General features: G+C 40.5%; 1 protein-coding gene across 2 annotated transcripts; it reads right to left on the reverse strand.

Moving 5' to 3' along the window:
* Positions 1-283: 283 nt before the first annotated feature.
* On the reverse strand, positions 284-5248 carry pax1a (paired box 1a). 2 transcript variants are annotated; one of them, XM_041060579.1, is made up of 5 exons: positions 4886-5248; positions 3554-4174; positions 2379-2512; positions 1569-1728; positions 284-952 (listed from the first exon to the last, which is right to left on the reverse strand). In XM_041060579.1, the coding sequence occupies exons 1-5, from the start codon at positions 4887-4889 to the stop codon at positions 849-851; spliced, it is 1023 nt and encodes a 340-aa protein (XP_040916513.1). In that variant the 5' UTR covers positions 4890-5248; the 3' UTR covers positions 284-848. The 2 variants fall into 2 exon arrangements, with proteins under 2 accessions (XP_040916513.1, XP_040916512.1); XM_041060578.1 differs by having other exon boundaries at positions 1569-1785; positions 4886-5237.
* Between the last annotated feature and the right edge of the window lie 5871 nt (positions 5249-11119).

The following is an 11119-nucleotide window of genomic DNA, read 5'->3' on the forward strand; positions in this document are numbered from 1 at the left end:
TTGGGAAACTCTAGGCCGAATTCCAGACTGTCAACAGCGTAAAGAGCAGAAAGAAGACGAGGTGATTTGGGGGATGAGGCCCTCAGTGGTTGCAACACAACCGAAAACCACTTGAGTTAGCAGAAAACTTGAATTTACCCATTGTTCCTCTGTCTTTCAACTAATACCAGCGCCTTCATCGACACTGTGGTGAACAGACATATGCAACGAATTTAATTTCTACCATAACAGGAACCAAACAATGCACCTCTGCTGAAATAATGTGGGCTGCAAGACCGTAGTGTGGCATTTAAGAAAGCCTTTATTTTATTATTTTTTTTTAATATTTACAATGAAATTATAAAAATATATAATTAAAGCTTTGGCAAATATTTTACATTTAGACAATTTATTTCTTTGTTCACATCGTTGAGTTACTGTAGGATCGAGATCATGGCCACAAATTAATATAATATATGACGGATTATAGAATAGCCTTTGGTTTTGTAGAGAAATCATCCATGACAGAATTGACGGTCAAAAAAAAGTATTTTCTTTTATCCTGCAGTCTCCATAAGAGAATATACAGTCTAGAAACGTGAAGTATTTCAAATGGATTAAAAAAACAAAACAAAACAACTATCAACCAATGAGGGGAGACACCGATACATCCATGCAAGCTTACATTCATGTGGCCATGAAGGCCGATAAAGCTACACTGTATTCATAATGCATGTGAACAGGCCTGTGTTTGACTGTAAGCTACAAACACCCGGGGGAACAAGCCGTTAATGTTCAGACTTACTGTTGGAGTTGTTGAAATGAGTTCAGTTAAATGGGTCTGGTAATTAAGGTGGTATAAATCCCGGTTATGATGATGAGGTAGGGAGACTGAGTCCATGCACACTGTTCAAGTCTTCATGTTGCTGCTGCTGCTGCTGCTTGCTCAGGGGACTGGGCGGTTTTCTGTCTCCTGCACAACACAAAGGAGAAACAGAGTGAGCCTGTGCATGCAACTCCCCATCAAAATGATTATTTACTCTTCAACATAAATGCATCTAACGTGAATTATATCGTCAGCAAGTTGCAGCAGGTCTGAACTGCTTTAACCCAACAGAATATTCAGCAATAGTCTACATGATTAACCTACTAACAAACATTGTCCTTTTTTTTAATCTTAATTAAATTTATTTTCCCTCATTTTGTATTCGTAAAAATGTCCTCGGACCACCTGGCAGGCCTGGCGCTGGCCAAGGCTGGAGGGTCAATATTTAATAATTGACATATAATTAGACTTCATTTGGGATTTGGTAAATGTTTACAGTCGTTGAGGTCATTGCTCACTGAGTGTGTGCGTGAGAAAGGAAAGGGGGAGGGAGAGAGAGAGAGACAGCTCGATCTGGATCTAAGCTGATGTGATACATTTTTAAAAATAACAAAGAGGCATAATAATAATAATGATGGTAATAATAATAATATCTGTTAATCTACCTTAGCAAAACTGTGTTATGGAGAGAATATTTTTTTTAAACATCTGTCACCATTTTTCACATTAAGCTGTGGTACCGGTCCCCATCCATGCTATGTACCTTCTCGGGTCTGCTGGTGCTTGAAGGCCATCGGCGAGTGGATCTCCCCTGCATGCATGCCCATCCCGCTGCCTGGGTGGGACAGGGCCGGGCTCTGCGGCTGCCAGTGGTGGTGGCCCGGGGCCACGTAGCCTCCTGCTGACCCGCTGTACACCCCGTACTGGTTGGTGGGAGAGTAAGCACACGCCGAGACATAACTGGACAATGTCGAGGAAGGCTGCAGGCAAACGGACAAGACGACGTAAGCACAAACACACACACACACACACCCAAAAACGTACAGTAGTTATAATTGTATGTGACAGTGGCGTGTGGCCTGCAGCGGTGGTTCTTAAAGATGGTGTCTGAGTGGTTTTAGAAGTAGAGGCAAGCAAACTGGGGAATACACGAGATTCACTATAGTTCCATTTACTATAAAGGAGTCCAATTAGAGTTTGTATACACAACTAGGTCTCCTCTGTCTTTCATCTAAGTCCTAACACACGAGCAAGCATTTAATCAGAAGTAATAAAACCCTGCCGGATGAGACTCTCAGGGGTAAACTCTTATCAAACTGAAGCCTGTAGCCTTGTGTGACTCAGTTTGAGGGTCTCTGATATGGAAACTTTTTCCACAGCTCTGCCACAGGCCTTTGTAGCGACAGCAATAATACACTGAAGGCCTCTGCCCATTTTGGCAGTAAACACTTGGATAGTTTCCCATAAAGACAAGAAATGACATGAATAGCCCATGGCAATACAGAGTGTGCACACTTGTTACAGGCTGTATAGATATTCTAATATTTTTATTTATTTATCTATTTATTTTTACCTGAGCGTATTTTATGTCGGCGTCAATGGCTGACTTGTCAATCCCGTTGACTGTGTGGGCCGCTGGGAAAGCTGCTCTGTTGACGCTACTCCACTCCTCCATTTTTGGTGGATATCCTTCCGTCCCAGCAATGGCTGATTTAGAAACAGTAATTTAATGTCAAAGATATATATATATTTGACAAAAAAAAAAAAAAAGTCAAAATGCTGAAATGTGGAAAATAAAACAAACCAATACGAAAAGTGCAGCCTCACGTTTAGATTCATAATTATTTATAGAAATCGTGACCATTCTTTAAACGCTTAACCCATTAGCGTGCCTGGGCTGTTAAACAAATTTCATTTTTAAATTTCAGGGCCTATCTAAAATATTTTCTATGTTAAGGATACTCCAGCAAATATATTATTTACTATACTAATTATTCTATTTGTTTTAAAGTTTGTATTTGTTTTTAATACTTCTGTATTATAGAATTAGGCCTGAGTTTTAACTTCCTGAAAAAAATATAAATATTCTTTCATTTAACAATTTCCATTGATAATTGTATAGATTTATTACACCCAATAATACCCAACTTATTCTTATCAGTTTGCGTAAAAAAGCAATATTCTCTTGTAGATAAGTGTGTGCAGTGTCTAGCTATTTCAACCAGATTTTTTAAAATTAGATATTAACATGTAATTGTAAACGTATTTTGTAAAAAATAAAAAAATAAAAAACAATAAATAAATGCTGTCCCTTGTGGCACAAAAGAATCTGCTGGCTCAGAGCGCATGAAAACAGCGGCTAAAGGACCAGACAGGCAAAGAAAAATGCCTGTAATGACTATCTGAAGGATTAGAGGGGATATAGCAGGTGAGCAAGGTGTTTGCAAACGCATCATCCTATGAAAAGGCCCATTGAGAGTGGCCTTACTACGTTCTGGCTGAATGTTGAAACTGAGGCCTGTACAACTTCTAATGGACAAATTGTCCAGCCAGTTGCCAGAACAGGTTGTGCGGGGTGATACGGTAATTCATCACGCAGAATAACACACTAATCACCAGCTGCACAGGTTTTTTTTTTTTAAAGCTCTTATTTGAGAACAGTGAGAGCTAAAGGCTCTGCATGTATGACACTGAGACTCACAGGCCTAAGATTTCTCACGGAACAGAAAGCGGTTGCGTTTTCCTTACCTGCAGGATCCATGAAGGCTCGTATGCCGAGGATGTTGCTGACGGTGTGTGCAGAAGGCCAGGCCCTGGATATGCTCACATGTCCAGCCGTCACGGGTACTCCAGGAGGGCTGCTCATTTTAGGAGACATGGTGTTGGGGTAGGAATAAGGGTATATGTGGTTGTAAGGGAGACCGGCCTGCGCCGAGGCTTGCTTACTGCTCTCATACTGGTTGGGCTGGGAGAGATTTCCAATCTTGTTGCGTAAAATCCTGCTGATGGAACTAACCGACGGGACATTGTACTTGTCACAAACTCCATCTGCCAAAAGCCTGTCCCGGATCTCCCAGGCAAAGATCCCGGGATCGTTTTGTTTGTATTCCCTGATATTTTTCACCACGTTAGGCGTCGTGACCCGTGGTTTGCTTCCACCGATGGCACCGGGTAAGATGGAGCCCGTCTCGTTGTACCTCGCTAAAATCTTGCTCACGCAGCCGTGGGAGACTCGGAGTTGCCGGCTTATATCACAGGGTCTGATCCCGAGCTGAGCCAGCTCCACTATTCTTAACCGTATGGCATTGGGCAGAGGTCGCCCATTGACGAACACGCCACCTAACTGGTTCACCTCTCCATAGGTTTGCTCTGCAGAACAATAGAGACACACACACAGGTAACATATTTACACTGCACACAAATCTACTATTATAGTCAACAATAATAGAATTTGTTAGAATTGTAAAGCACTCATGAGCTTCCACAAAACATATTTTCACAAAGCAATTCTATTGATTACTTATTCATATACAAGACAACCTGAAAATGCTCAGCATGCACCCGTTTGACACAGACCAGCTGCTGTAATTCACACCATAAACTGAGGTTATGAAGTTGTATAAAATGTGTCACCCTACACAGACTGGTAACAACTGGTTGGCAACCGCTATTTTGCTCTTTTTTTTTTAAGTGTGTAAACCGTGAAGCTGGGTTTACTCTCCACCATCCCCTGCGTATACAACAAAAACAACATTAAAAATGGCGAGCTTGAAGGAATAGACATGGAGAGCTCAAAGAAAAGGCTTTTCATAGGATAATTGGTGGTGTGTTTCCATTTAAGATTTAAAGCTTTGAGCAGACAGCAGTTGTCTGCTGAATGGAGCTGGAAAAATCCACCGTGAAATAAACTTGACAAGCTGTCGCTAAAAGACCTTCTTCATTTGCACATAATGTGAGCTTGGAGAGAGAGAGAGAGAGAAAAGTATGCTTATTTCTGTCTTTACGCTGGCGTGTTGAGTCTGGATACGGTTCCATAAGCCCTTCTGCCACTGAAGCATGCAGATGCTCACTCAGGCTTACCCATTTGCCTATATGTTTCGAGATGCCGGGAAATGTAGGTGCCCCTTCAAATGGCTGAATGCGTCCGAGCGAAGGCAGAGAAGGAAGGGGGAACTTGAGGAATGAGCCCCAGAAGAGGAAAAAGCAGAGACCTCTTCAAATCTCCTCCGACTGCAGCGCGTGCCCCCTTCTTCTTCTTCTCTTTTTTTTTTTTTTTTTTGGAAGCAAGTGACTGCAAGGTACAACGGCACCAAAGTGATCTTCATCCGATAAAAGCAAATTGAAGTTATCCCGGGGAGTGCGGAGTTTGCTGGAATTAATTCTCCACGTCAATCTTCGCTGTTATACGCCGAGCCTCTGCTTTGGTTTCATTGGTCGTCCAGAGCTGGAAACGCTGTCAGCCAATGCAAACCCCATCCGGTTGGAGTCGTGCACCCTCCTTGAATATTTTTTTGCAATAGGGGAAGTCGCAGTAAGGGAGACGTTTCATGCAACATGCAGCCTTCTGGTGAGGACTGAAACACTATAGGACACACACACACACAAGGTATACAGTGTAGGGTGAACCTTCCGGAACTGGTTACCAAAGTTTTCAGCTCTGAAATAAAGGTTCAACCACTTTTCACAGATGACACATATATTAGTAACCCACATCTTTTAGTGTGCTTCACTGGGAGTAGTATCAATTTAATATGATTTACTAAAGGAGAGGGTGTAGCGAGGATTGAACTGCATCAGTCCCCTAAATCTTTTTGATATTTATGCTTGCACGTGATGCTTTTTATGCCTCACTGATAGGCATGACACATGAGAAAACGTGTGGTCTTAATTCACCTAGATAGTTACGTAGGTTACAACTTGGCAAATTTAAAACCATATTGCATAAACGTTTTTCCTCCCGTGAAATTAACACCAGTGCCACAGAAATGATCTGCCTGTGGAAGACAGTGCCATCTTATAGGCCAATACTATAAAAAAAATACATTTATGTATTTCCCTTAGTGGCTCTTTCAATTCTGTTTATGCGTAATACTGTATTTTACCATAAGATTTTTTTTCCCCTGCATATTTGTGGATAAATTGAGCATGTAACTGAGCGGTGCTGGGCAGAGTGAAGATGGGAACCTCCAGAATCGAGTCGTTTTGACCATCAGAGCAAAAGGAGACTTGCACACGAGCAGGCTGAGTCCTTTTTATAAGCCAAGTGTCAGAGCATCAAACATGGGAAGGGGCTCATGTAATCGATACCTCTGTAGATCGCAGCGCTCCCAGACTATGGGATATCGACTGGATTCCAGAGACATACATTATCACAGCATGTTTTCGGAGTTTCCTGTGCAAGTTTAGAAGGTATCGTTTATAAGCTCGCAAAACGTTACTTGTAAAACTTAACAGTCGACCCAATGGTAACAAGGTGCAGTGTCCTTACCCCCTCCAACACCCCCACCCCCCCCAGCTCACCACCCCCACTCCCACCCCGACCCACCCCTCTCCTCTCTGTCTCCTGGCCACTACACCATCCAGATCTGGGAGCAGGACACATGGAAAGCATCAGGTTGGGTCAGAGGAGCTTTGAGGTCGCCTTTAAGTTAGATACTGGTGATGGAAAAAGTATTTTTTTTCTTTCATCGTGGACTTTCAGTTTGTCTGGGTATCAAGAGACTAAATATCCTTCTGTTATTTGCATGCTGCATTTGCATGCATGTTGCGGGGTGTTGATGTACGGGGACACTGTGGAGGAAACCTCATCTGTTGCTGCTGAGTATAAATTGTTGGTTGAGTAACCGGTATTTAAAAATCTTCCTCTGTCTCTTTCTGTCTGTGTCACTGTCGCTCACTCCCTCCATGTTTCTGTGTGTCTCCCCGTCTTTTCTCCTTTGGCTTGGCTGGCAGGACTCCCCTCATCTGGACAACATAGGAATTACATGGCTTTATCAGCACGCTGACTTACCTCTTTGACTTGTGCACTGTTCTCGGGGTAGGTAAACCCGTGTCGCCATGTTTCACCAGAAAACAAAAGACAAACACGTTTCCTTGCAATTAATTTGCGCCTTATATTTATATTTCTTTAACCAGTTTCCTTAACGAGTCCGTTTTATTATTATGATTATTATTTTAAATATTTAATCTCAAATTATTTTACTCATTGTGCATTTTTTCCTGTAATGTTGTTCAGCAACGTTTGAATACGAATGTTTTCTGTTACGATGTTTTTCCCGTGTTAATGGATGGATTACATCACGAGGCTATAATCGTTTTCTGACATGATATAATTGCATCCAGGTTTTATTGTTAGATCTGAGACAATCTTTGGAAAAACTCTAATAGACAGACACATTGCAAGCAAAGATGCATGCATCTATATATCACACCAGTTAAATAGAATTATTACTTGTGTGTTATTTAGTTGTTTCCTAGTTTCTTTTCTTTTTCTTTTTTCTTTCTTTTTTTTTTTGTTTATTCCAGACATCCACCTTTACAGGGTTGGTAGATTAAAAACGAGCACATCTCGTTTTTTTGTTTTGCTTTGTTTTGTTTGTTTTTTATTTTCTTTTTTCAGGCGCTCAGATGGTTTAAATGATATCAAAGGCAAAAATGTACCTTGCAGCAGATTCGTTTTTCTGCAGTGTAAATTCAGGCTATGTGGGTTAAATAAACAATAAGAATCATACAAAATCCAACGACTGGACTATTCGACTGGAATCTCCAGCTGCTTTGCTAAATAATTTTCTTAATGTTGTGTTTGAATTTATCCGTATAAGGACGTTCATCTGTACAGACATTTATTAGGGGATAAAGGGAATATGAAATAAATATAAATGAATAATCCATGTTTTAGAAAAGACCACAGCCGTTGGTGCAGTTATGAATTCTGCACGCACAGTATATCAGGTGTACGGCTTTGCAACCGTCTCCTTAGGTTTGTCATGTGTGACAAAACAAAAACAATCTTGAACGGCTCCCCTCATTTTCCAGGATGCATAGTGTATTCATACAATATATGCCCACATAAATACTGCAGCATAAACACAAACAGCAAATTCACAGCTCTTGGTATTGCATTTTTAAAATGTGATGGTGCGCGACGCAAAGCCTATGTGCCATACATCCATACGCTTCTTTAGAAGGCCCTGTTCTTCTTTCTGTTTAATCTTCGAGGTGCAGTTTTCAGAGGCTCAGGTAGCTGCTGAATAATGCCCAACCAAGTTTTTTTTTTTTTTTCAGTTGTTCAGACGACGTCTTCTGGGCTGACCTGAAATAACACGAACTGAAATCATTGTGCACATCGGGGCGCATGATTTAAGTAATGGACTGTGTTTATTTTAAGAATGGAAGAGAAACTTTAAATATACATTTCCCTGTAATACCCTCTAATAGATTCATGTTGAGATCGGTGGTTCTTTTGTCTGATTTTGATGATCACTGACTAATGGTCATATTTACCTGCAGGTTTCATTTCTATCATTGTTCCAGTTGAATGTTCTTTGTGACTTTTTTTTCTTTTTAAACTACATCGACGACTTTTTCTATATTTCAATAATATTAATTCTGTTACCTAAAAGATGAGGGCTCATTCATGTGCATGGACTATATATTTCTTCTGGTCCGTCTTTTTAAGTTGCAGTGTAATACAAGCACAATGCGCTTTAATATCTGCCCTCGAATTTATATCATATAATGCTAAAATAAGTCATAAGTCTTTTTACTGGTGCACAGAAAATATGCTTAAATTCGTTCAGGCCTTTTTTATGTTGCAAACATTTTTCTTTCAAATGATTTAATTCATTATAAAATGTGTTTATTACATAAGATAATTAATAGCCCTCAAACAGACAGAGGTCTTCAAAGTGTAAAACCTCCTCCCAGATCGCCTTAACATCACACACACCTTAACTCATCCGATCGACACCTGACACTCGCAAGGTGCAACGACCCCCGTCGGTAAATATTGATGCTGGTTTTAAGTGTCATCAAAGGATTCGCTTCCTCAAGTGTGCTTTGTCTTTAAAGTCTTAAGGCGAATTTAAAGTTCTATTTTTCATTGTCTCTCAGGGGCAGAGAGAGTGTGTGTGTATGAACGTGAAGTGGAAATGATTATTATAGTGATCTTTCAGGTGCAATTGCGCTAATGTTACTTCATGAGCTGGTTTGTAAATGTTAGAGAGCTGAAATCAATAAAAGATACCTGTATGTATTCAAGTGTGTGTGTGTGCGTCTGTGTGTGCAGCTCTAACACGACCAAGGCCTCGCTGTCTCCTTGGCATGAAAAAAAACCAAACTTCTAACTATCCAGTAGCTGTGATGCAGTTAGTCCTGATAATGTGCAGCATTTTCAACACTGGCTTCTTATCTCTCCTCAGGTAAACACTATAACCATGTTCACACAAATGTGTTTTTCCCATTTAGAAAAAAAAAAAGGCACAATCTATACATGATTTTTTGACATGGTTTCGATTTTCTATCCACAACTGGTTGAACCATAGTGTTTTATTGAAGAGCCTTTTTTTTGTGTGTGTGTGCCTACGGTTTTGATTTAGTGTTTGTGAGTTTAGTGATCTCAGTGCTCAGTATGGAAATTATTAGACAGGGTCCAGATTGCCTGCATTTAGCACACAGAGGACCAAAATGAGGCAATAAGTTTAAAACAAAGTGTGTTGGAGAAAACCTCCTGCTCCTTCATATTTTCATAAGGACCAAAACAGTGTAGACAAAAGCAAACTATGTGTCACAGAGGCGTTTCTTGTCTATTTGTTTGCTCTGGTGCAAATGAATGGAATGACTAAAAAGTATGCAGCAGCTGTTCTGGCTGTCACCTATATCACTTTTTGTAATGTAAAAACCAATTCACCAAACCTAAAGTTTCACACGTAGTCCTAAAGCTAATAAAGCCTTGTTGCTCATTATTAGGAAGGAGGAGGGGGGGATCACTGTTTATCCTGTTGAGAGCCAACCAAGCCAAACCTGTAAAGAAACACACCGATTCCTCAGTTAAGAGCCCCCCCCCCCTCCTCTACAAAAAAAGGTTTGTCCGTTCCTATCTGATCCAGAGGTGGTGATGTGTAGTTTCTTTGTGCTCCTGCTGGTGAAGTTCTGCTAAAAGGAAGCTTGGAAAGCCAGTGAGCTCAGTTCTTTTATAGCCACAAGACCAACTCTGAGCTGCAGAACACGCCTAATGAGGGCGTGCAGCGGTGCCATGTGAGACATGCCAGCTTTTACCAGGCTGGGTAATTGCTTGTGACCTTCACTAAACACGTCTCATGTGTCTTCATGTACTTCTAATTGTTACAGTAAGGGAGACACCTGAGGATTATGCATGTGCTTTGACTCCTTTTGGAGAGACGCTGAGGAAAAGACAAATATTTAACCCCTTCTAAATCTTGGGTAGACAGGAAGTTTTTGTCTATTTGTTTTGTTTTGTTTCATGCAAAAAGTTGCATGACATGTCAAAGGCTATTAAGGCTACAATATGTTTCAGTTAGAGCTAATTAAACAGGAACTTACCCATTACATTAGTGTGCCATCTGACAAAAACTACTCCATCTGAAATGTGTGGTTTCACTTTGTTGTAATTTCATGCCACTAACTGTCCTTGGGACTCCACGACATATTTGTTAGGGACAAATCTTGTTCTGATTTAAAGTGGAAACATGTTGGGAAGATACAGAGGAGTTGTTTTTTTTCTCTTTGGCATCACAAAATGTAAACAGACTTGAGTGATAGCACTCAGACTCAGCTCTGATGTGGAATTATGGCATCTGTTGGTATATTTTACTGATGGAGATTCTCTGTGACAGTTTTCTCACAGATATAAACATCCTAAGAGGATCAGCAGTCAGGCATCAGTCAGCATTGGCAATCAGTCAATTTTCCCCATCAGCTTTCTTCATCAATTTCATCCAAACAATAAAAATAGCAACTTAAAAAGTGTTGATCAAAAGAAAAAGAAACCAGACTAGAAATGGCACCTGGGTCCTCATTTTGTTAGGGCAAAGATTTGTAAATCTAAAGTCTTATAAAACTTGTGGGTGTGCAGAGGAATTGTGACATGCAGCATCGTTATCTTAAAGGCATCTGTGAATTTAACCTGATGCCCCATTGGAAGAGAAAGACATGACTGAAACAGATTAAAATTATTGAGATGGCATAACTGATGAAGAGAATCAGATCTCTTTCCTGAACCAGGCGAGGTTGACAGTGAGCTTTTCAAAGGAGGTGACACTTAAAACTAAAAATACTGACATCGTTTCATATTCA

Source organism: Toxotes jaculatrix, chromosome 17 (genome assembly GCF_017976425.1).
Source record: "Toxotes jaculatrix isolate fToxJac2 chromosome 17, fToxJac2.pri, whole genome shotgun sequence".
In the NCBI taxonomy this organism is placed as follows: Eukaryota; Metazoa; Chordata; class Actinopteri; family Toxotidae; genus Toxotes; species Toxotes jaculatrix.